The sequence below is a fragment of the Cervus elaphus genome, chromosome 32, assembly GCF_910594005.1.
Source record: "Cervus elaphus chromosome 32, mCerEla1.1, whole genome shotgun sequence".
Lineage (NCBI taxonomy): Eukaryota > Metazoa > Chordata > Mammalia > Artiodactyla > Cervidae > Cervus > Cervus elaphus.
In genome coordinates this window covers 41,545,959-41,573,389 of record NC_057846.1, presented here as the reverse complement: position 1 = coordinate 41,573,389, position 27,431 = coordinate 41,545,959, and the positions used below count along the sequence as shown (strand labels likewise).

Genomic DNA, 27,431 nt, shown 5'->3' with positions numbered 1-27,431 from the left:
TGACTGCATTACGAAGTAATATGTCACCCCTCTAAGCATCATTTAAAACAAAATGCAATAATCTTTACCATAAATATGGCAGAGTAAATATGTAAACTTATTAACTAATTTAATCATTAATTAGAAAAAAGTAATATAATGGTATAATAGTATAATGTGGCTTAACACACACAAGAAAATTAATTTGGCCTTTTCTTTGGTTTCTGGCCCAGAGTTCCTAAACCTTAGAATTTCCTGAGTGATAGGAATATTTGGTGTTATTCATAATGAGATTCATCTGAAGAAACTAGAGTTTATGCTGATGAGGTAATAGGGTGGTGCCTCTTGATGCTTCAGAGTATGCTGGTTACCAGAAAGACCAATTGATTAATGGGTTAGAGCTTTAAGCTCCACTCACAGCATTAATAAACGGAGTGATATGGCTGGAGATTGGACTCTGTAAAACTTTTTCAATGATTAGACTCAAGATAGTTTGTAAGTTGGTGAACACAGTGTGCTGTAATGAGGATGTGCCTGGAGAGGACATGGAGACGATGACTTTCCTCTTGCCCGACAACATAGCTTGACCTCTGCATCTCTTCCATTTGGCTATACCTGAATTATATTCCTTCCCATAAATTAGTAAACATAAGTGAAGTCTTTCTCTGAGTTCTGTGAGCCAAATTAGGAAATTATCAAACCTGAGAGGGAGCCATGGGAACCTCCAATTCATAACCAGTTGGTCAGAAGGATAAAGACTTGAACCTGGTGTCTGAAATGAGAAGAGTCTTGTGGGACTGAGCCCTTTAACTAGTAGAATTTGATTCTAACTGCAGATAGATTGTGTCAGAATGAGTTGAATTGAATTCTTGGACACTTGGTTGGTGTCAGAGTCATAGGTATCAGGTATCTTAGTGGGTATACCCCCACTATGTGTGTGTGTGTGTGTATAGATATGCACATCTATGTGTACCCCAATATATATGTACGTGTGCACACCCACACTTACTCCAGTATAAATGTACATGTACACACACATCCATACCCCCATATATATGTATCTGTGTGCACACACACATACCCCAGTATATATATATACATGTGTACACACACATACCCCAGTATACACGTACATGTGCACACACACACACACTCTAGTGTTTATCAGTACAAAAAAAATCATGAAATTTAACATATGACTAAGAAACATGAAAATGTTCTAACTTAACCTGTGATTAAATAAATTAAAAGTAAGTGAATATTCAGCTATTGTTTCTGTGCTATCATTTTGACATCAAAAATAACATTTGATAGAGAGGAGATAAAGATGTCATCATAGGAAGATGTTAAACTCACCTCTCCCTAGAACACATCAAAAGTACATCTACATGTGAAGCAATTCTCCCTGAAAACAAACTGGATGCTTGTCGGGTACGCAGGGATGACAAACAATCAGTATGGCACCTGTGCCTCTAGGAGGGAGCACAGAGGAAGGGTGAGGGGTGTGTATGTGTGTGTGTGGTTCACAGATCCTCCCTGGGGAGGGAATGGTTTAAACTGATTACTGGATACCCCAGGCCTGGGATCTGACACAAGGATTTGATTCCTTATCAAGTTTGAAAATCAGTGGGGCTTACAAGTGTAAGTGCAAGTTGCTCAGTTGTGTCTGACTCTGCGACCCCATGGACTATACAGTCCATGGAATTCTCCAGTCCAGAATACTGGAGTGGGTAGCCTTTCCCTTCTCCAGGGGATCTTCCCAACCCAGGGATCAAACCCAGGTCTCCCGCATTGCAGGCCGATTCTTCACAAGCTGAGCCACAAGGGAAGCCCAAGAGTATGGGAGTGGGTAGCCTATCCCTTCTCTACCAATCTTCCTGACCCAGAAATCGAACCACAATCTTAATTTCACTTAATTTCATAGACACAAAGTCAAACAAAATGAGAAGACAAAAGAATTATTTCAAATGAAAGAAAAAAAAAAACTGAGAAAACAAAAAAATGATAATTTACCAGATAAAAAGTTTAAAGCATAATCAATAAGAATGTTATCTGAACTTGGGGAAAGAAGAAATGAACACAGTGAGAATTTTAGTGAAAAACTAGAAATATAAAAAATAACTAAAAAAAAAAAAAAAAAAATAACTAGTCGGAGGTGAAGAATACAATAACTAAAAGAGGCTCACATATAGAGAACAAGTCAGTGGGATTACCAGTGAGAAGAGGTAAGCAGGGAGAGATTGAGACATAAAACTATTACACAAAAAATAAATCAGCTATAAGAATATATTGCATAGCACAGAGGACACAGCCAATATTGTATGCTAACTTTGTTGTTTTAATTTTTAATTTATATTGGAGGACAGTTGATTAACAATGTTGTATTAGTTTCATATGTACAGCAAAGTGATTCAGTTTTATATGAGTATATATATCTATATATAAATCCACTTTTTTTCCCATTTAGGTTATTACACAGTATTGAACAGAGTTCCCTGTGCTATGTAGTTAGTCCTTGTTGGTTATCTGTTTTCAATATAACAGTGTGTACACGTCAATCCCAAATCCCCAATCTATCCTTCCCCCTCAACCCTTCACCCCTAGTGGCCATAAGTTCATTCTCTAAGTCTATCAGTCAGTTTCTATTTTGTAAATAACTTCATGTCAATCATGTTTTTTAAGATAAGTGATATCCTATGATATATGTCTTTCTCTGTCTGACTGACTTCACTTAGTTTGATAATCTCCAGGTCTGTTTATGTTGCTACAAATGACATTAATTCATTCTCTTTAGTGGCTAATATCCCATTGTATATATGTACCACTTAATCTTTTTCCATTCATCTGCTGAGGGACATTTAATCTGCTTCTGTGTCTTAGGTATTTTGAATAGTGCTGCAATGAACATTGGGGTGCATGTACACTTTTGAATCAAGTTTTTTCTCTTATATACCCAGGAGTGGGACTGCTAGATCATATGGTATTTCCATTTTTAAGGAACTGTTCTCCGTAGTGGCTGCACCAATTTACATCCCCACAAACCCCGTAGGAGAGTTCCCTTCTCTGCATACCCTCTCTAGCATTTACTGTTTGTAGATTTTTTTGATGATGGCCATCCTGACCATATGACATGATACCACATTGCAGTTTTGATTCACATTTCTCTGATAATTTGATGGGCTTCCCTGGTGTCTCAGGTGGTAAAAAATCTGCCAGCAGTGCAGGAGACCTGGGTTTGATCTCTGGGTTGGGAAGATCTCCTGAAGAAGGGAATGGTTGCCCACGTTAGCATTCTTTGCCTGGAGAATTCCATGGACAAAGGAGCCTTGTTGTTGTTGTTCAGTCATTAAGTCCTGTTCAACTCTTTGTGACCCCAAGGACTGCAGCATACCAGGCTTCCCTATCCTTCACGATCTCCCGGAGTCTGCCCAAACTCACGTCCTTTGAGTCAGTGATACCATCCAACCATCTCATCCTGCTGTCCCTTTCTCCTTCTGCCTTCAATCCTTCTCAGCATCTGGGTCTTTTCCAATGAGTTGGCTCTGCCCATCAGGTGGCCAAAGTATTGGAGATTCAGCTTTAGCACCAGTCCTTCCAATGAATGTTCAGGGTTGATTTCACTTAGGATTGACTGGTTTGATCTCCCTGCAGTCCAAGGGACTCTCAAGAGTCTTCTCAAGCACCACAGTTTGAAAGCACCAATTCTTCAGTGCTCAGTCTTCCTTATGGTCCAATGCCCATCCATACATGACTACTGGGAAAACCATAGCTTTGACTATACAGAGCTTTGTCAGTAAAGTGATGTCTCTGCTTTCTAATATGCTGTCTATGTTCGTCATGGCTTTTCTTCCAAGAAGCAAGGGTCTTAATTTCATGGCTGCTTTCTCCACAGTGAGTTGGGAGCCCAAGAGGATAAAATCTGTCACTGTTTCCACTGTTTCCCATCTATTTGCCATAAAGTGATGAGGTTGGATGCCATGATCTTAGTTCTCTGACAGTCCAAGGGGTTGCAAAGAGTCAAACACATCTAAGTGACTAACACTTTCACTTTTCAGTAATTAACTATGTTGAACATCTCTTCATAGGTCTCTTACCCATCTGTATGTCTTCTTTAGAGCAATGTCTCTCTTTAGGTCTTTTGCCCATTTTTTGACTGGGTTGTGTGTTTTTATGATGTTGAACTGCATGAGATGTTTGAAAATTTTAAAGGCTAATCTTTGTTGGTTGTATCATTTGCAAATATCTTCTCCCATCCTGTGAGTTGTCTTTTTGTTTTTGTATATGATTCCCTTTGCTGTGCAACAACTTTTGAATTTAATTAGGTACCATTCATTCTTGTTTTTATTTCCATTACTCTGAGAGATGGGTCAAAAAAGATATTGCTGCAATTTATGTTAAAGAATGTTTGGTCTTTTGTTCCTCTGAGAGTTTTATAGTATTCAGTCTTACATTTAAGTCTTTAATTTATTTTGAGCTTATTTTTGTGTGTGGTACTAGAGTTTTCTAATTACATTTTTTTTTTTTACATATAGCTGTCCAGTTTCCCAGCACCACTTATTGAAGAGACTGTCTTCCCTCTGTTGTATAGTCTTGCCTGCTTTGTCATACATTAGGTGACCATAGGTGTATGGGTTTATCATCAGCTTTGTGTCCTAGTCCACTGATCTATATGTGTGTTTTTGTGCCTGTACCTTCCTGTTTTGATGACTGTAGCTTTGTAGTATAGCCTTAAGTCAGGGAGCCTGATTCTTCAGCTTCATTTTTCTTTAGATTTCTTTGGTTATTCGGGGTCTTTTGTGTCTCTATATAAATTTTATTATTTTCGTTCAAGCTCTATGAAAAATGCCATTGGTAATTTGATATGAATTTCATTAAATCTGTAAATTCCCTTGGACAGTGTAGTCCTTTTGACAGTATTGATTCTGCCTATTCAAGAATGTGCTGTGTTTCTCTGTCTGTTTGTGTTGTCTTCCAAATAAGCTACAGTAATATTTTACACAGCTCAGAGAACATAGTCAATATTTTATATTAATTTTAAATGGAGTATAATGTATAAAAGTATTGAACCAATATGTAGTATATCTGAAACTAATATAATATTGTAAACCAGCTATACTTCAAGTAAAAAAAATTTTGATGCTGAGAAGCATAACTTATAAACTTCCTAAAATAAGTATAAATTAACAGATACTTTATGGAAAATGATTTTGAAATGTTTAGCAGTCAAATTTATCATCACACTTTTTATCTATTTCTGATGTAATTAAGTTTAATTTTCAACTATTAGGAAATAGATGTTGATACAGAGCAATTATGATGTGAGTTATAATAGAGAAAATAAACAAGACACACTAGATGCCAAGTGTCGGTTTATCAGATAAGTTACAGCATAGTGAAGTGAAAGTGAATGCCACTCAGTCATGTCCGACTCTTTGCAAGCCCGTGGACTCTAGCCTGCCAGCCTTCTCTGTCCATGGGGGTTCTCCAGGCCAGAATACTGGAGTGGGCAGCCATTACCTTCTCCAGGGGATCTTTCCAAGCCAGGAATTGAACCCAGGTCTCCCATATTGCTAGTGGATTCTTTACCATCTGAACCACCAGGAAAGTCCATACCCAATACAAATAATTTTTGATGACATGGAGATATGTAATATTAGGGTGATAGAGAAATCAGGGTAAAACCTGCAAGACATTATTTCTACCTTTTAAAAATTTTAATTGAATATAGTTGAATTACAAGGTTGTCTTAGTGTCTTTTGTACAACAAAGTGATTCGTTATATGTATTCTTTTCCATTGTGTACATTACAAGATATTGAATATAGTTTCCTGTGCTGTACTGTAGGACCTTCTCATTTGTCTATTTTGTATATAGTGTTTTTTATCTGCTAACCCCAAACTCCTAGTTTATCCATCTCCCATCCCCTTCAGCTCTACTTTTTTGACTACACATGAAAATTATGTGAGTTGTGATCACTATTAAAGCATAAATGGTGTCTTTGACTAGGAAGGCAATATTGTTAAAATGTTACTGTTCTCAAAATCAATTAATGAATATGATGCAGAAGAATCCAGAAGAATCATGATTCCGCCAGGTTTCTTTGCTGAGGTGGGGGGCAGGGAATGAGTTGCTGGTAGAAATTAAAAAACTTATTTAGTGTTATATTAAAATGCAAAGAGCTAAATGTACAAAATAGCCAATGCAATTTAAAATAAAATGTAAATTGGGAATTCGTTTTACTAAATAACAAGACTTAAGATAAAATAATGAAAATGAAAGCCAATAGGTACAAGGATAAATTAGCCTACAGACTAAGGTATAAAATATTATTTCAAAGGAATTATAGGTCAAAATGCTTTAATAAAAATTCAAAGAAAACTTAGGGATAGTATCTATGAGTATCTAGGTATCTCAGAGTTATTAAATGGTACAAAGTCAGTTACAGATAAGGGAAAATATTGATAAATATATTATATCATGGTTAAAACTACTGGAGAGAGATTTGAAGTTCCAGGACAGTCTTGACCTACTTTCCCCTATTCTTCTCATTAACTGTAGCTAAGAGTCCTGGATATTAAATGTAAAATAAACATAAGAAGATTCCAAAAGCTGAAAGGTTCTTTCAGCAGATGAGCTAGGCACCTCAGAACCTGAGGAACAACATAACAATGTGATCTCTTTGCTTTTAGCCTTATATATCCCAAACTGAGTGCCAGAGAGGCCAGAAACTCAGAAATGCCCAATGAAACAGACAGAAATAAGTCATAAAGGAAAGGCTGACTTTAGCCAAGTGAACAGCTTAGCGAGATGGCACACTCTTAAACAATGGATTCTCTACTGCAGCAAAGGACATAGATAAAAGCGTAGCTACACTTCTACTCTCGCCAGGGTGGTAGAACAGAGGGTTTGTGGAGAGCGTGTTCTCCCCAGCCACTTGCAGTAATAAGGAGCCCCTCTCATTCCAGATATTAGTGGAATCCGTACATCCAATGCTGAGTGAGTGATAGTCACTCAGTCTTGTCCGACTCTTTGTGACCCCTTGGACTCTAGTCCATCAGACTCCTTTGTCCTTGGCATTGTCCAGGCAAGAATACTGGAGTGTGTTGCCATTCCCTTCTCCAACTTTCAGCATTACCTGGCAAAAATGAGGCAGTGTTCCTACTTCAGAGTTGTAATAGGGAAGAACTGCTGAACCAGAAGGTTTAACCACAAGGTTTAATCAGAGTCTCATAACATAGTAATCAAAATATCTAGGTTTCAATCAAAAGTCACACTCTTCAGTCCATGAACCAGGAAAATCTCAATTTGAAAGGGAAAAAAAGAAAATCAATAAGCATTAACAACAAAATTGTATTGATGTTAGAAATAGCCATGGGTCCCCAACCCTCAGGCCACACAGCAGTAAGTAAGTGCCAAGAAAGCAAGCAAAGATTTGCCTGCCACTCCCCATCATTCCCCATCACTCACATTACCTGTCCCTGGTGACAAAAATATTGGGGACCCCTGCTTTAAGCAATATGAAGCAGCCATCAGAATAGTTTATCTAACTGATTCTAGTCCACATAGGAATATGAAGGATGATAACCACATCTCAGCACATTCGTTTCAAACTTGAAAAGGAATCTGTCTGGGGCATGTGCCTGTTCAAGAGTAGATAAGCTAATCAATGAAAAAGTAAATGAAGTTTCTCCTTTTTTCTCACCCATTCTTACCTACAGGGATATAAAAAAATAAACTGCATGATCTAGACTCTTCCCCCTTTTAGAAAATATATTTTTGGCTGTCTTACAGATTTTTTGGAACTGTGATTGACTGTTTCAGAGCCCCTATTTGTGTCTCCTGTTCACAGATGGAAGTCTTACATGTTAATACTTAAAACATCATCCCAACCAAAGACCAAGGCTAAATACTTTCATAGAGCCCCTTGCTTTTCCTGTTGTCACAAAAGAGCCAGCTACAAATTGATCTGTTTTGTTTACTTGAAAGAAATTATATCAGAAGCACGGATCTAAACATTTCTTGGCTTATTTTTCCCCTAAACACAAGCCAGGGAAGGATGACTAATTCATTAGTGCCTCAATGACATGAGAATAAAAATACTGGATTAGCAAAAAAGTTCTCTCAGTTATTTAAGTAAAAATAAAAGACACATTTTTTGTTTGTTTGTTTTCACCAAGAACTTTATTGGAAAAGGTAATCACCACTTTGTTCCACTCAGTTCAGTTCAGTTCAGTTCAGTTGCTCAGTCACGTCGACTCTTTGCAACCCCATGAACCGCAGCACACCAGGACTCCCTGTTCATCACCAACCCCCAGGGTTTACCCAAACCCATGTCCATTGAGTTGGTGATGCCATCCAACCATCTCATCCTATGTCGTCCCCATCGACTCCTGCACTCAATCTTTCCCAGCATCAGGGTCTTTTCAGATGAGTCAGCACTTCATATCAGGTGGCCAAAGTACTGGACTTTCAGGATCAACATCAGGTCTTCCAATAAACACCCAGGACTAATCTCCTTTAGGATGGACTGGTTGGATCTCCTTGCAGTCCAAGGGACGCTCGAGAGTCTTCTCCAACAACGCAGTTCAGAAGCATCAATTCTCCTGCGCTCAGCTTTCTTTACAGGCCAACTCTCACAATCACACATGACTGATGGAAAAACCATAGCCTTGACTAGACGGACCTTTGTTGACAAAGCAATGTCTGCTTTTTAATATGCTGTCTAGGTTGGGCATTACTTTCCTTCCAAGAAGTAAGTGTCTTTTAATTTCATGGCTGCAATCACCATCTACAGTGATTTTGGAGCCCCCCAAAATAAAGTCAGCCACTGTTTCCACTGTTTCTCCATCTGTTTGCCATGAAGTGATGGGACCTGATGCCATGATCTTAGTTTTCTGAATGTTCAGCTTTAAGCCAACTTTTTCACTCTCCTCTTTTACTTTCATCAAGAGGCTCTTTAGTTCTTCACTTTCTGCCATCAGGGTGGTGTCATCTGCATATCTGAGGTTGTTGATATTTCTCCCAGCAATCTTGATTCCAGCCTGTGCTTCTTCCAGCCCAGCATTTCTCATGATGTACTCTGCATGTAAGTTAAACAAGCAGGGGGACAATATGCAGACTTGACGACTCCTTTTCCTGTTTGGAACCAGTCTGTTGTTCCACATCCAGTTTGCTCCACTACATTGTCATTTTTCATACAACTTTATAATTCCATCTTCTTAAAAGTTTCCATCTTCTATAAAGATAAATACTTTTTATCTTTTTGAGCAAAAAACTAGGTGCCTTTTACAGTTTTCCAGGGAACTGAATTTTTTTTCATTAAGAAAATTTTGTAAAGACCAGAAAGAATGGATGTCCAAAGGGGCAATGTCTGTGAACGTGGCAGATGAATCTGAACTTCCCAGCCAAGCTGTAGCAGTTTTTATCTGATCATCAAAGAAACATGCAGTCTTGCATTATGCTGATGGAAGATTATGAGTTTTATGTTGATTAATTACAGACACTTTTTGTTGAGTGCTGCTTTCAGCTGGTCTAACTGGGAGCAGTACTTCTCGGAATCTGGCTTTCCAGAAGGAGCTCATAATAGAGGATTCCCTTCTAATCCCACTTTATATACAACATCACCTTCTTTGGATAAAGACTGGCCTTTACTATGGCTAGTGGTTGTTCGTTTGGCTTGCCCCACAATCCATACAAGTGCACTCATTTCACATATGAGCAAGGTAATGCTTAAAACCCTTCAAGCTAGGCTTCAGCAGTATGTGAACTGAAAAATTCCAGGTGAACAAGCCAGGTTTAGAAAAGGCAGAGGAACCAGAGATCAAACTGCCAACATCTGTTAGATCAGAGAGAAAGCAAAGGAGTTCTAGGAAAACATCTACTTCTGCTTTGTTAACTATATACACTAAAGACTTTGAGTGTGTGGATCACCACAAACTGTGGAAAATTCTTCAAGAGATTGGAGTACCAGTCCACCTTACCTGTCTCCTGAGAAACCAATATGGTGGTCAAGAAGCAACAGGTAGAATTAGACATGGAACAACAGACTGGTTCAAAATTGGGAAAGGAATATGGCAAGGCTGCATATTGTCAGCCTGCTTGTTTAACTTATATGCAGAAGTACATCGTGCAAAATGCCAGGATGGATGAATCATAAGCTGGATTCAAGGTTGCCAGGAGAAATATCAACCACCTCAGATATGCAGATGCTACCACTCAAATGGCAGAATGTGAGGAGGAACTAAAGAGCCTCTTGATGAAGATGAAAGAGGATAGTGAAAAAGCTGACTTAAAACTCAATATTCAGAAAACAAAGGTCATGGCATCTGGTCCCATCACTTCATGCCAAATAAGTGGGGGAAAAATGGAAACAGTGACAAGCTTAGTTTCTTGGGCTCCAAATAACTGTGGACAGTCACTGCAGCCATGAAATTAAAAGACACTTGCTTCTTGAGGAAAACTCATGATTAACCTACAGAGGGTATTAAAAGCAGAAACATCACTTTGCCAACAAAGGTCCATCTAGTCAAGGCTGTGATTTTCCTGGTAGTCATGTAGGGATGTGAGAATTGGGCCATAAGGAAGGCTGAGGACCAAAGAGTTGATGCTTTCAAACTGTGATGCCGGAGAAGACTCTTGAGAGTCCTTTGGACTGCAAGGAGTTTAAGCCAGTCAATCCTAAGGGAAGTCAACCCTGAATATTCATTGGAAGGACTGATGCTGAAGCTGAAGTTCCAATACTTTGGCCACCTGGTGGGCAGAGCCAACTCATTGGAAAAGACCCAGATGCTGGGAAAGATTGAAGGCAGAAGGGGAAGGAGCAAACAGAGGATGAGACAGTTGAATGGCATCACCAACTCAACAGACATGGACAAACTCCTAGAAACAGTGAAGGACAGGTAAGCCTGGCGTGCTGCAGTCCATGGGGTCATAAAATGGTGGACACAACTTAGCAACTGAAGAAACAATCTCTTCTGCTCCACATTATTGTACAGTACCCACTGTCATCCCCTGTCACAATTTGTTTTTAAAAAATGGAATCTTTGTTATGTCTAAGTAGAAAAAGCAGAAATATAGTTAAGAAGGTTTTTTTGTTTTTTTTTTCACTTGTGTGGAACACAAACATCAAACTGAGTAACATAAGTAAGCTGGTGCAAATAATTTTGCATGCTTGATTTGGATATTTTGAGTATGTCAGCTGCCTCCCGCATGGTATAACATTGCTTGTTCTCAGTTAATGTCTTGATTTGATTGCTGTCAACTTCAACTGGTCTACCTGACCATGGAGCATTGTCCAGCAAGAAATCTCCAGCACAAAATTTTGCAAATCACACTTGGGTTTATCAGTACACAGCACCTTCTTCATACATTGTACAAATGTTTGAACAAAACGTTCCTAGAGCCATCTTATGGAAAAAGTCAAATGAATATAGTGGTCAACCCAGTAGTTTTGTTCTGAGATACTGCTGGTTTGCTGGATACTTTTTTTTTTTTCCCTAACTGGTTTCATCAGAGCACTTTCAGTTAATTAGCAAGCTTATGTTTGTTTTTTATTTACCAATCAGTTCAGTTGCTCAGTTCAGCCGCTCAGTCATGTCCGACTCTTTGCGACTCCATGAACCACAGCATGCCAGGCCTCCCTGTCCATCATCAACTCCCGGAGTCCACCCAAACCCATGTCCATTGAGTCGGTGATTCCATCCAACCATCTCATCCTCGGTCGTCCCCTTCTCCTCCTGCCCTCAAACAGTTGTTCAATCATGTCCAACTCTTTGCGACCCAGTGGACTGCAGCAAGCCAGGCTGCCCTGTCCATCACCAACTCCTGGTGCTTGCTCAGACTCATGTCATTGAAGCAATGGTGCCATCCAACCATCACATCCTCTGTCATCCCCTTCTCCTCCTGCCTTCAGTGTTTCCCATATCAGGGTCTTTTCCAATGAGCCAGTTCTTCACATCAGGCGGCCAAACTATTTCAGTTTCAGCTTCAGCATCAGTCCTTCCAATGAATATTCAGGACTGATTTCCTTTAGGATAGACAGGATTGATATCCTTACTGTCCAAGGGACTCTCAAGAGTCTCACCAACACCACAGTTCAAAAGTATCAATTCTCGGCACACAGCTTTCTTTATAGTCCATCTCTCACATCCTGGAATGTTAGGTCCATGAATCAAGGCAAATTGGAAGTGGTCAAACAGGAGATGACAAGAGTGAACATTGACATTCTAGGAATCAGCGAACTAAGATGGACTGCAATGGGTGAATTTAACTCAGATGACCATTCTATCTACTACTGTGGGCAGGAATCCCTTAGAAGAATGAAATAGCTATCAGAGTCAACAAAAGAGTCTGAAATGAAGTACTTGGATGCAATCTCAAAAATGACAGAATGATCTCTGTTTATTTCCAAGGCAAACCATTCAATATCACGGTAACTCAAGTATATGTTCCAACCAGTAACGCTGAAGAAACTGAAGCTGAACAGTTCTATGAAGACCTACAAGACCTTCCAGAACTAACAGCCAAAAAAGATGTCCTTTTCATTATAGGGGACTGGAATGCAAAAGTAAGAAGTCAAGAAACACCTGGAGTAACAGGAAAATTTGGCCTAGAAGTACAGAATGAAGCAGGGTAAAGGCTAATAGAGTTCTGCCAAGAGAACGCACTGTTCATAGCAAACACTCTCTTGAAACAGCAGAAGAGAACATGCAACACATGGACATCACCAGATGGTCAACACCGAACATATTGATTATATTCTTTGCAGCCAAAGGTGGAGAAGCTCTATAAAGTCAGCAAAAACAAGACCAGGAGCTGACTGTGGCTCAGATCATGAACTCCTTATTGCCAAATTCAGACTGAAATTGAAGAAAGTAGGGAAAATCACCAGACCATTCAGGTATGACCTAAATCAAATCTCTTACGATTATACAGTGGAAGTGATAGTTAAGGGACTAGATCTGATAGAGTGCCTGATGAACTATGGACAGAGGTTTGTGACTTTGTACAGGAGACAGGAATCAAGACCATCCCCAAGAACAAGAAATGCAAAAAAGCAAAATGTTTGGCTGAGGAGGCCTTGCAAATCACCGTGAACAGAAGAGAAGTGAATAGGAAAGGAGAAAAGGAAAGATATACCCATTTGAATGCAGAGATCCAAAGAATAGCAAGGAGAAATAAGAAAGCCTTCCTCAGAGATCAATGCAAAGAAATAGAGGAAAACAATAGAATGTGAAAGACTAGAAATCTCTTCAAGAAAATTAGAGATACCAAGGGAACATTTTAGCAAAGATGGGCTCAATAAAGGACAGAAATGGTAGGGAGTTAACAGAAGCAGAAGATACTAAGAAGAGGTAGCAAGAATACACAGAAGAACTGTACAAAAAATACCTTCACGACCCAGATAATTTCAATTGTGTGATAACTCACCTAGAGCCAGACATCCTGGAATATGAAGTCAAGTGGGCCTTAGGAAGCATCACTACAGATGAGCTATTTTAAATCCTGAAAGATGATGCTGTGAAAGTGCTACACTCAATATGCCAGCAAATTTGGAAAACTCAGCAGTGGCCACAGGACTGGGAAAAGTCAGTTTCCATTCCAATCTCAAAGGAAGGCAATCCCAAAGAATGCTCAAACTACTGCACAATTGCACTCATCTCACAGGCTAGTAAAGTAATGCGCAATATTCTCCAAGCCAGGCTTCAGCAATATGTGAACCAAGAACTTCCAGATGTTCAAGCTGGTTTTAGAAAAGGCAGAGGAACCAGAGATCAAATTGCCAACATCTGCTGGATCATCAAAAAAGCAAGTGAGTTCCAGAAAAACATCAACTTTTGCTTTATTTACTATAACAAAGTCTTTGACTGTGTGGATCACAATAAACTGTGGAAAATTCTGAAAGAGATGGGAATACCAGACCACCTGACCCACCTCTTGAGAAATCTGTATGCAGGTCAGGAAGCAACAGTTAGAACTGGACATGAAACAAGACACTGGTTCCAAATAGGAAAAGGAGTACATCAAGGCTGTATATTTTCACCCTGCTTATTTAACTTACATGCAGAGTACATCATGAGAAACGCTGGGCAGGAGGTAGCACAAGCTGGAATCAAGATTACTGGGAGAAATATCAACAACCTCAGATATGCAGATGACACCACCCTTACAGCAGAAAGTGAAGAAGAACTAAAGGGCCTCTTGATAAATGTGAAAGAGGAGAGTGAAAAAGTTGGCCTAAAGCTCAACATTCAGAAAACTAAGATCACGGCATCCAGTCACATCACTTCATGGCAAATAGATGGGGAAACAGTGTCTGACTTGATTTTTGGGGGCTCCAAAATCAGCAGATGGTGATTGCAGCCAGGAAATTAAAAGATGCTTACTCTTAAGAAAGGAATGTTATGACCAACCGAGATTGAATATTAAAAAGAAGAGACATTACTTTGTCAACTAAGGTCCGTCTAGTCAAGGCTATGGTTTTTCCAGTGGTCATGTATGGATGTGAGAGTTGGAGTATAAAGAAAGCTGAGCACCAAAGAATTGATGTTTTTGAAATGTGGTGTTGGAGATGAGTCTTAAGAGTCCCTTGGACTGCAAGGAGATCCAACCAGTCCATCCTAAAGGAGATCAGTCCTGGGTGTTCATTGGAAGGACTGGTGTTGAAGCTGAAACTCCAATACTTTGGCCGCTTTATGCGAAGAGCTGACTGATTGGAAAAGACCGTGATGATGGGAACGATTGAGTGCAGGAGGAGAAAGGGACAACAGAGGATGAGATGGATGGCATCACTGACTCAATAGACATGGGTTTGTGTGGACTCCGGGAGTTGGTGATGGACACGGAGCCCTGGTGTGCTGCAGTTCATGGGGTCGCAAAGAGTCACACACGACTGAGTGACTGAACTGTACACTGCCTACATGACTACAGTAAAAGCCATAGCTTTGACTGGATGGACCTTTGTCCATATATTTACTTACCAATAGTGATAGAAAATAATGAATGTTTTAGACTTCATCACATGTTAGATATTCTGACAGATAACTTGAGAAAAGTGTGCAGGTAATCTTAGAAGATGTCCCCCAGAGTATTCAAATTAAATTAAAATTTTGACAGAGGAATATGAACATGCAGTCTACATCAAAATCAGGTTAAATACTAAATCTCCAAGTAGTGAAAGTGAGTCGCTCAGTCATGTCCGACTCTTTGCAACCCCATGAACTATACAGTCCATGGAATTCTCCAGGCCAGAATACTGGAGTGGGTAGCCTTTCTCTTCTCCTAACGCCTTAAAACCATTTGCTATTTCAACACATATTTCTTGTCTAGTATATATACATATCAAGATAAGAGATACCACGGTCTCTCCCAAGAAACCCCCCCCCCAAAAAAATCAGGTTAAATAAAAAACTAAAACACAAGTTTGTATTTAGTGAGCATTTACTATGTCCCAAACTATTTTTGTTCCTTTATGTGTAATAAATTATTTCATCCTCATAACTTATAACTTGGGTATAATTTCTATTTCAAAGTCGAAGTTAGATAAACTGAGGTGTGAGGAGAACATTGCTTTTGTAAAAGACAAGGAATACTGTTATTAAAGTTAGAAGAATGTAAAAAGGACTGGTTGAAGCACTGGTATTGAGCATTGATCAGTGGGCTCTATGATTAAAGTAGTTCTTGCACTGAATATTGGTTCTGTCAGTCAGTGGTGGCATGACCTAAAAAGTGTACATTTAGTTCTCATCAAATATAAAGTGTGGATAAAAATATCTCCCTCTCAGGGTCAATGTGAGCATATATATAAAAATGCATAGAAAGTGCAAAGGCCTGTTACAAATGCTCATTACAATTTGGCTTGTTTTGTTCTTATACCAGCTATAATTTTTAGCTTCATAATTTCTAAGACTTGTAGAAAAGGCATAGAAAAGTTCTATGTTTTCAGGTATTTCAAGAATGTTGTCTACTCTTATTGAAGAGACAAACTAGAGAAAATTTCTATGGCACTTGAAAAGCACTGAATGGACATTTCTTGTATTTTATTTTTAAAATCCCTTTCCACATTAAAATAAAAACCTCCTATAACATACCAAATTACAATACTTTAATAATTTTCATTACTATTAGTAAACTCACAAATCTGCTCCTTCAAGGGAAGCAATATCTTATTGTAAAAACTTGATATTTGATAAAGTAATAATGTACCATTTTGACTTCCAGCTTTTTATTAGAATGAGTAGATATTATGAAATTCAAGTTCATCCTAAGTATATATCATATTGTGTATCTAATTTCTTATACTAAGTACAGTTAATGAATTCCTGACTTTAAAGTTGTTGGTTGTTTCATCATTTTAGTTTTGTGACAGGGGAACTTGCCAGGACCTCTATCAATACAGTCAGTATACAATTTGTAACCCAAGGGTCAAATGCAACGGACATGGGGTATGTAATTGTTACTATATTTTATATATAGTTTTAAAATACATATCATAACATTTTCCAGGATAATAATAAGCTTCAGAATTACGGATGTGGAAATTTCTTTGGAAAATTTCAGTTAAATGTAGAAACCAAATTTCATTATTTATACCTGTGTGAACGTTCTATGTATTCTATCAGATCATTGCACACATCATGAGCTTAAACTTTGTACAAAAAGGCAATATTAAACATAAGCTATTATAATGTTATGTAGAGACTGAATAATTTTGGAAATAGATACATGTAGTGTTACATGTATATCAATTCAGTTCAGATAAGTCACTCAGTCGTGTCCAACTCTTTGTGACCCCAAGGACTGCAGCACGCCAGGCCTCCCTGTCCATCACCAACTCCCAGAGTTTGCTCAAACTCATGTCCATTGATCAGTGATGCCAACCAGCCATCTCACCCTCTGTTGTCCCCTTCACCTCCTGCAGTCAATCTTTCCTAGCATCTGGGTCTTTTCCAGTGAATCATTTCTTCTCAGCAAGTGGCCAAAATCTTGGAGTTTCAGCTCCAGTATCAGTTCTCCAAATGAACATTCAGTACTGATTTCCTTTAGGATGAAATGGTTTGATCTCCTTGCAGTCCAAGGGACTCGCAAGAGTCTTCTCCAACACCACAGTTCAAAATCATCAATTCTTTGGCACTCACCTTTCTGTGTAGTCCAACTCTCATATCCATACATGACTACTGAAAACACCATAGCTTTGACTAGATGCACCTTTTTTGGCCAAGTAATGTCTCTGCTTTTAAATATGCTGTCTAGGTTGATCATAACTTTCATCCCAAAGAGTAAGCATCTTTAAATTTCATGGCTGCAGTCACCATCTGCAGTGATTTTGGAGACCCAAAAAAATAAAATCTGTCACTGTTTCCACTGTTTCCCCATCTATTTGCCATGAAGTGATGGAACTGGAGGCCATGATCTTAGTTTTCTGAATGTTGAGCTATAAGCCAACTTTTTCACTCTCCTTTTTCACTTTCATCAAGAGGCTCTTTAATTCTTTTTCGCTTTCTGCCATAAGGGTGATGTCATCTGCATATCTGAGGTTATTGGTATTTCTCTTGGCAATATTGACTTCAGCTTGCATTTCATCCAGTCCAGCATTTCTCATGAGGTACTTGCATAAATGAGCAGGGTGAGAATATACAGCCTTGACATACTCCTTTCCCAGCTTGGAACCTGTGTGTTCTATGTCCATTTCTAACTGTTGCTGTCTTGACCTGCATACAGATTTCTCAGGAGGCAGGTCAGCTGTTCTGGTATTCCCATCTCTTTCAGAATTTTCTACAGTTTATTGTGACGCACAGTCAAAGGCTTTGGCATAGTCAGTAAGGCAGAAGTATATGATTTTCTGGACCTCTCTTGCTTTTTCAGTGATCCAACGGATGTTGGTAATTTGAACTCTGATTCCTCTGCATTTCTAAATCGAGCTTGAACTTTTGGAAGTTCACAGTTCATGTACTGTTGAAACCTAGCTTGGATAATTTTGAGCATTACTTTTTGTTAGCGTGTGAGATGAGTGTAATTGTGCAGGAGTCGGAACATTCTTTGGCATTGCCTTTCTTTGCAATTGAAATGAAAATTGACCTTTTCCAGTCCTGTGGCCACTGCTGAGTTTTCCAAATTTGCTGGCATACTGAGCACAGCACTTTCACAGCATCATCTTTTAGGATTTGAAATAGCTCAACTGGAATTCCATCACCTCCACTAGCTTTGTTTGTAGTGATGCTTCCTAAGGCCCACTTGACTTCACATTCCAGGATGTCTGGCTCTAGGTGAGTGGGCACACCATCATGATTTTCTGGGTCATGAAGGTATTTTTTGTACAGTTCTTCTGTGTATTCTTGCTACCTCTTCTTAATGTCTTCTGCTTCTGTTAGGTCCATACCATTTCTGTCCTTTATTGTGCCCATCTTTGCATGAGAATTTCCTTTGGTATCTCTAATTTTCTTGAAGAGATCTCTATCTTTCCCATTCTATTGTTTTCCTCTGTTTCTTTGCACTGATCGCTGAGGAAGGCTTTCTTATTTCTCCTTGATATTCTTTGGAACTTTGCATTCAAATAGGAATATCTTTCCCTTTCTCCTTTGCCTTTAGCTTCTCTTCTTTTCTCAGCTATTTGTAAGGTCTCCTCAGAAAGCCATTTTGCCCTATTTCATTTCTTTTTCTTGGGGATGATTTTGATCACTGTCTGCTTTACAATATCATGAGCCTGCCTCCGTAGTTCATCAGGCACTCTCTCTATCAGATCTAATCCCTTGAATCTATTTGTCTCTTCCCCAGTATAAAAATAAGGGATTGGATTTACATCATGCCTGAATGGTCTAGTGGTTTTCTCCACTTTCTTCAATTTCAGTCTGAATTTAGCATAAGGACCTCATGATCTGAGCCACAGTCAGCTTCCGGTCTGTTTTTGCTGACTGTGTAGAGCTTCTCCATCTTTGGCTGCAAAGAATATAATCAATATGATTTCGGTGTTGACCATCTGGTGATGTCCATGTGTTGCATGTTCTCTTGTGCTGTTTCAAGAGAGTGTTTGCTATGAACAGTGTGTTCTCTTGGCAGAACTCTATTAGCCTTTGCCCTGCTTCATTCTGTTTCATTCTAAGGCCAAATTTTCCCATTACTCCATGTATTCCTCAACTTCTTACTTTTGCATTCCAGTCTCCTATAATGAAAAGGACAACTTTTTTCAGTGTTAGTTCTGGAAGATCTTGTAGGTCTTCATAGAAATGTTCAACTTCAGCTTCTTCAGTGTTACTGGTTGGGGCACAGACTTGAATTACTGTGGTACTGAATGGTTTGCCTTGGAAACGAACAGAGATCATTCTGTCATTTTTGAGACTGCACCCAAGTACTGCATTTCAGACTCTTCTGTTGACTATGATGGCTACTTCACTTCTTCAAAGGGATTCTTGCCCACAGTAGTAGATATAGTGGTCATCTGAGTTAAATTCACACATTCCAGTCCATTTTAGTTCGCTGATTCCTAAAATGTTGACGTTCACTCTTGTCATCTCCTGTTTGACCACTTCCAATTTGCCTTGATTCATGGACCTTATATTCCAAGTTCCTATGCAGTATTACTCTTTATAGCATCAGACTTTACTTCCATCACCAGTCACATCCACAACTGAGTGTTGCTTTTGCTTTGGCTCCATCTCTTCATTCTTTCTAGTGTTAGTTAGTATATACATGTATATATTTATACATAAATATAAATACTGCTTCTAATTGAGTGCATGACTCTGATGTTGGGATAGATTGAAGGCAGAGGGAGAAGGGGATGACCGAGGATGAGATGGTTGGATGGCATCACCAACTCAATGGACATGAGTTTGAACAGGCTCCAGGTATTGCTGAAGGACAGAGAAGCCTAGTGTGTTGCAGTCCTTGGGGTTGGACAAGACTGAGTGACTGAAGTGAACTGAATTGAACTGATAACTGATATATACTAAACACTCACAAACTTTATTTATATTATGCATTACTCATAATCTAATATATTTTTGACAGCAGAGTTCCTTGTCAATTGAAATCTGTCTCAAATCAGTGACTTCAATTTATTTTTCTCTATGGTTCTTTCTGTATTTGAAGTTATTCACTAATGGATTTTGGATAATGTTGAATTTTTATTTAACTATTGTAAATAGTGGTGCAGTGGACCCTGTTCTACATACACCTTGCAGAGTTATTTGATTTCATAAATTGATTACCTTGAAAACCGATAAACCAAATATATGCATAATTTGAATTTTAATAAATATTGCATGTCTTCAGGAAATATTATATCAGTTTTTCTTCACCTATCAGGAGTGAAAACATTTCTTCAAATTCAGGCCAGATGAGCTTCCTAGTTTACTAATATCTTCTCACATGCTAAATTTATTGCTAATTTGCATTTGCTTAATTAATAATAGAGTTTCAGTGTATCTGGTCACATTTTCCATTTGCACTTTTATTTGTCTATCCATTGTGAAATCATCACCTGAACTATAGAAATTCTGTGCCCTATTTAAGATTTTCTAAGCATGCATTTAGCTTTAAAATGGTAGTTAGTATCTCCCATTATCTTGATGCTTCATACTTTTTATAGTAATCCTGGAAAAATTGACCTGTGTGTCTTGTATCAAAATTTACCTCCTATTTACATATCTTATTATTTGCAATTTATTTTATGTTCCATTCCCTTATTATTTAATTTCAATTTAATTTTGCCTGAAATTATCCCTAGATTCCCTATTCTGCTTCTGACCCATCTTTTGATTCATCCATAAGGTCATATTTATAAATATATTCTAGCCTTCCTGTGCTTAGTCACTCAGTCGTGTCTGACTCTTTGTGACCATAGCCTGCCAGGCTCCTCTGTCCTTGGGGATTATCCAGGCAAGAATACTGGAGTGAGCTGCCATGCCCTCCTCCAGGGGATCTTCCCAATCCAGGGATTGAACCTGGGTTTGCTGCATTGCAGGCCTAATTCTTTAACGTCTGAGCTACCAGGGATGCCCAAGAATACTGGAGTGGGTAGCCTATTCCTTCTCCAGGGGATCCTCCCAACCCAAAAGTTGAACTGGGATCTCCTGCATTGCAGGTGGATTCTTTACCAGCTGAGCTACCAGGGAAGCCCCCTAGCCTTCCTATTTTCTAGCAAAATCAATCTTTCCAACTGCACCTGAATAAGTAAGCTTCACCGTTTAATTTTCTCCCCGTGTTTTGTAAAAGTTGACTCTTAACAACAGTTTTATAAAATATCTGGCACAATAATAAATTTCAACTCCTGCTATAATTTTTAGCTTCATAATTTCTATGCCTTTTTAGAAGAGACAGGTATATCAAGAATGTTGTCTACTTTTATTGAAGAGATAAATTAGAGAAACCCTCTGTAGCATTTAAAAAGCACTGAATGGACATTTCTTGCATTGCATTTTATTTTTATAATTATTTTCCACATTACAGTAAAAACAGCCTGTAACATACCAAATTGCATTACTTTAATCATTTGCTTTGGCTCACAATAAATACTAATAAATTAATAAACACTAAAAATAAATATGCAAAAAATGCTAAATTTTTATATGACATAAAAAATGGTCTTCTTCTTTATTTTGGTTTCATTCCAGGTTTGCAATTCTCGCTTAAATTGTCACTGTGATGCTGGATATGTGCCCCCAGATTGTATGCCAACATCCTCATCACCAGGAGGAAGTATGGATGATGGATTTTGGAATATAGGATCTAGGAAAGGTTAGTAACTAAATCACTGCTCCAACAGAGCCTTCTGTATCCTTACAGCCCCACTGTCTATGTGGCTGTTAATCACTGGACATGTGGAGAATGCAATTAAGGAACTAACATTTTCATTTTATTTTACCTAATGACATGTAAGCAGTCACTTTGTAGTGCTATTATGTATAGCACAGCTATAGATTATGTTGTCAATCAAAATTTTGTATGTGCTTTTAATTCAAATCTAGCCATGAACATTTTAATGTTTCATGTTAATTTTAACCATGGTTTCCCAGATTTTTTTATTTATACAGCAGTTTTCTAGATTTGTTGCTGTTCAGTCACTAAGTTACATTCGACTCTTAGGCGATCCCATGAACTGCATCACTGCCAGGCTTCCCTGTCCTTCACTAGCTCCTAGAGTTTGCTCACATTCATTTCCACTGAGTCAGTAATGGCATCCAACCATCTCATCTTTTGTCGCCCCCTTCTCCTCTTGCCTTCAATCTTTCCCAGCATCAGGGTCTTTTCCAATGAGCAGGCTCATCAGGTGGCCAAAGTATTGCAACTTCAGCATCAGTCCTTCCAGTGAATATTCAGGGTTGATTTCCTTTAGGATTGACTGGTTTGCTCTCCTTGCTGTCCAAGGGACTCTCAAGAGTCTCCTCCAGCACCACAACTCGAAAGCATCAATTCTTCAGCACTCAGCCATCTTTATGGTCCAACTCTCATATCCGTACATGACTACTGGAAAAACAGTTGTCTTGACTAGATGTACCTTTGTCCGCAAATTGATGTCTCTGCTTTTTAATACCCTGTCTAGGTGTGTCATAACTCTCCTTTCAAGGATCAAGTAACTTTTAATTTCATGACTGCTGTCACCATCCCCAGTGATTTTGGAGCCCAAAGAAAGAAAATCTGTCACTGTTACCATTTCTTCCCCTTCTGTTTGGCATGAAGTGATAGGACCAGATGCCAGGATCTTTGTCATCTGAATGTTGAGCTTTAAGCCAACTTTTTCACTCTGCTCTTTCACTCTCATCAAGAGGTTCTTTAATTCCTCTTCACTTTCTGCTGTTGGAGTGGTATCATCTGCATAGGTGAGGTTGTTGATATTTCTCCCAGTGAGAGAGATTCTTAATTCCAACTTGTGATACATCCATCCCAGCATTTTGCATGATGAACTCTGCATATACATTAGAAGTTTGTTGTTTTGCTTTTGTTTTTGTTTGCTTCTTTTAATATTGCAAGGCTAGTATTTAAAATGTCATGCTGTACAAGGGAAAATAAAATTTGGATTCACATACAAAAGTTATTGAAAACCAGATGTTTTTAAATTTATTTTTTAATTGGAGTATAATTGCTTTCCAATGCTGTGTTAGTTTCTGCTGCACAATATGAGTCAGCTAGAAGTATACATATATCCCTTCCCTCTCATCTCCACCCCTCTAGGTCATCACAGAGGCCCGAGCTGAGCTCTCTGTGATATACAGCAGCTTGGTAAATTACTTTGAATCAACATATAATTGGATTGCACCTGTGTTTCAGTGGCACAGATTCTCTTGTCGTTTTGAGAGGGCATTAAATTTGTTTACACTTAATATCATGAGGTGGTGCAGTGGTAAAGAATCCACCTGCCAATGCAGGAGATGCAAGAGAGGTGGGTTCAATCTGTGAGAGGGGAAGATCCAATGAGAAGTGAATGGCAACCCACTCCAGTATTCTTCTCTGAAAAATTTAACGGACAAAAGAACCTGGCAGGCTACAGTCCATGGGGTCACAAAGATTTAGACAATTGAGTGACTGAGCATGCCCATGAATACACACAGTATCATCATAATTGGTTTGGTGGTAATTCTGATTGCCTGATTTATATTCTTTTATTTTAATTTTCTGGTTTATTCCTTTTGCTTATTTGGATCAATTGGCAATAGATTTACTTTTCTAGTTTTACACAATATCTATAATACCAAGAGGACTATCAACTTTATTAATTAATGCAATCAAAATTAAAACAATATCATTTTATACATTTGTTATGTAAATGTAATCTCATCTACTATTACTGTTTCTTTTTAATTAGCCTCAGTTATATCTGTAATTTTCACTAAATAATTTTAAAAATATTTCTTTTTTTTATCTTAAATACTAGTCTTTATTTTTGCACAAAGCAGTGCAAAATGAGGCAGTTCCCCAAAGGGTGACTTGGAACTAGAAAATCCACGCAGAGAGTGAGAGTGTTAGTGTTATTTGCTAAGTCATGTCTGACTTTTTGCAACCCTATGGAGCCTCCCAGACTCCTGTGTCCATGGGATTTCCCAGGCAAGAATACTGGAGTGGGTAGCCATTCCTTTCTCCAGGGGAGGCCTTTTTTTTTTTTTTTTTTTTTGGCTCTATTTTTTAAATAGAGGAATCTGTTAGATGGTAATATCAACCTAATATATTCTAAGTAGCAGTGCAGTATGATAGGAATAGGATAGTATGATAGAATGAAATATGTTAGAATGTATCACATAAATATTAAATATGCATATGAAGATTAAATTGTATATATTTAAAAGAAATATATAATGCACTTTGGGGTACAGTCACAGAAGTTTGGAAAGCACTTTTAAGTTTAAATTTATTTATTCTATGATTATATTATTTGAATTCCAAATTTTTATAATTCAAATTACTAAAATGATTTATATCACTTTTCAAAAGTTAAAAGATATTGTTATGTCTTCAGCTAAAATTACAGACTTGATAAAACGACGTGGTGTCTCTCAAAAAAACAACCTTATGATCAGTGTCTACATTTTCTTGCCTTTCTTCATTTTAACTGCTATCATTGCTCTTAAATGGAATAAAATGAAGATATTCTGGAACAAAGAGGGAACAATAAGTGGGGAGTAAGTAAATACATGGTTTTTTATATTTAATATTTGAAAGGCTTTATGAGAAAATTCAAACGTTATTCAGAAGGTTATAAATATGGACTTGTATGGATTGGCTTAATGTTTGTGTTTTTGTTATGCCTGTGTGTGTGTGTCTGTGTCTGTGTTCTTAGTCTCCCAGTAGTGTCCCACTGTTTGTGAACTCATGAACTGTAGCCCGCCAGGCTCCTGTTTCCATGGGGATTCTCCTGGGAGGAATACTGGAGTGATTTGCCATGCCCTCCTGCAGGGTATCTTCCCAACCCAGGGAACTGAACAGCGGTCTCCAACACCAAGAGCTTCCCTTGTGGCTCAGCTGGTAAAGAATCTGCCTGCAATGCCGGAGACCTGGGTTTGATCCCTGGGTTGGGAAGATCCCCTGGAGAAGGGAAAGGCTACCCACTCCAGTACTCTGGCCTGGAAAAATTCCATGAACTGTATAGGCCATGGGGTCACAAAGAGTAGGACCTGACTGAGCGACTTTCACTTTCACTCCTGCACTGCAGGCAGATTCTTTACCATTTGAGCCACCAAATGATGGCTTATAAGTCACTTATAATGCTTATAAATCTACCAAATGTGTAGAAATATACCAGATCTTTTTTTCAAACTTTAGGCACATGGGTATCCTTCATGTCCATACAGGCCCAGGAACAACTGAATTTACTCAGAAAGTCCTCAGTATCTTTCTAGTAGAAAGCCATGTTGGCTATAAATGCTTTAGATGGTTCCATCTATTTCCTAGGGAACCCCATTTTCCTTGTCCTGACATTTGGTGGTGCCAAGAAGCTAGATTATGTTGGAACATCAAAGAGTTCCAGAAAAAAATCTATTTCTTCTTTATTGACTATGCCAAAACCTTTGACTGTATGGATCACAATAAAGTGTGGAAAATTCTTAAAGTGATGGGAATGCCAGACCACCTGACCTGCATCTTGAGAAATCTGTATGCAGGTCAGGAAGCAACAGTTAGAACAGAATATGGAACAACAGACTGGTTCCAAATAGGAAAACGAGTATGTCAAGGTTGTATATTGTCACCCTGCTTATTTAACTTATGCAGAGTACATCATGAGAAATGCTGGGCTGGATGAAGGACAAGCTGGAATCAAGATTGCCAGGAGAAATATCAATAACCTCATTGATGCAGATGACACCACCATTATGGTAGGAAGTGAAGAAGAACTAAAGACCTTCTTGATGAAAGTGAAAGAGGAGAGTGAAAAAGTAGGCTTAAATCTCAACATTCAGAAAACTAAGATCAGGGCATCTGGTCCCATCATATCATAGCAAATAGATGGGGGAACAGTGGAAACACTGGCTAACTTAATTTTTCTGGACTCCAGAATCACTGCAGATACTGATTGCAGCCATGAAATTAAAAGACTCTTGCTCCTTTGAAGGAAAGTTATGACCAACATAAACAGCATATTAAAAAGAAGAGACATTGCTTTGTCAACAAAGGTCCATCTAGTCAAGGCTATGGTTTTTCCAGTGGTCATATATGAATGTGAGAATTGGACTATAAAGAAATCTGAGAGCCAAAGAATTGATGCTTTAGAACTGTGGTGTTGGAAAGGACTCTTGAGAGTCCCTTGGACTGCAAGGAGATACAACCAGTCCATCCTAAAGGAGATCAGTCCTGGGTGTTCATTTGAAAGACTGATGTTGAAGCTGAAGCTCCAATACACTGGCCGCCTAATGCAAAGAGCTTATGTATTTGAAAAGACCCTGATGCTGGGAAAGATTGGAGATGGGAGGAGAAGGGGACGACAGAGAATGAGATGGTTGGATGGCATCACCGACTCAATGGACATGAGTTTGGGTAAATCCCGAGAATTGGTGATGGCCAGGGAGGCCTGGTGTGCTGTGCTTCATGAGGTCGCACAGAGTCGGACATGACTGAGCGACTGAACTGAACTGAACTGAATGATGAATAGAGATGGGTCAGCATAGCATATATGGGGCCAGTGACGATGAATTGGAATTGGTGATGGACAGGGAGGCCTGGTGTGCTGTGCTTCATGAGGTCGCACAGAGTCAGACATGACTGAGCGACTGAACTGAACTGAACTGAATGATGAATAGAGATGGGTCAGCATAGCATATATGGGGCCAGTGACGATGAATTGGAATTGGTGATGGACAGGGAAACCTGGCATGCTGCAGTCCATGGGGTCGCAGGGATTCAGAAACGACTGAGAGGCTGAACTAAACTGAATGATGATGAATAGTGATGGGGCACCTAAGAATATGGGGAAGGTGAGAAAATATAAGATCACAAAGAGTAAGGGAAAGCACATATGAAGGACATGGCCTATGTTACACCAAATTAATATTGCTCATGTTAAGGTACTTGCTCAGTTTTTCTGTTTCTCAGAACAGAATTTAATTCTTTTTTGAAAATGAGGTATAATTACCATATATGATTTTAGCTTCATGTGCATAATACTTTGTATATAATGTAAAATGATCATAGTAAGTCTAGTTAACATTTGTTACACAGCTGTAAATTTTGGTTTTCCTCCTGATGAGGTCTTTTAAGATCTGCTCTTTTAGAAAGTTTCATATATGCAGTTAGTTATTATTGACTATAGTCAGCATACTGTCAATTATATCCCCATGACATTTATTTTTTAATTAGAAGTTGTCCCTTTTGAACTTATTTACCCGTTTTGCTCATCCCCATTCCCATTACATACGGCAACCACCAATCTATTCTCTGTATCTGTGAGGTTTTTGTTTGTTTTGGTTTTTTTAGATCTACATATAAATGGAATCATACATTGTCTTTCTCTGTCTGATCTTATTTCACATTCA

At 38.6% G+C, this 27,431-nt stretch overlaps 1 protein-coding gene across 4 annotated transcripts in view; it reads left to right on the top strand.

The window, feature by feature from the left end:
• Positions 1-27,431, top strand: part of LOC122688081 (A disintegrin and metallopeptidase domain 3-like) — a 115,093-nt gene that overhangs the window by 75,459 nt on the left and 12,203 nt on the right. For 3 of the 4 annotated variants that reach the window (XM_043893906.1, XM_043893904.1, XM_043893905.1), the window contains 3 exons: positions 16,335-16,421; positions 21,588-21,711; positions 24,425-24,587. In XM_043893906.1, coding sequence (XP_043749841.1) covers positions 16,335-16,421; positions 21,588-21,711; positions 24,425-24,587 — 374 coding nt within the window. The remainder of the gene's footprint in view (positions 1-16,334; positions 16,422-21,587; positions 21,712-24,424; positions 24,588-27,431) is intronic. The other variant, XM_043893907.1, reaches the window with a different exon arrangement.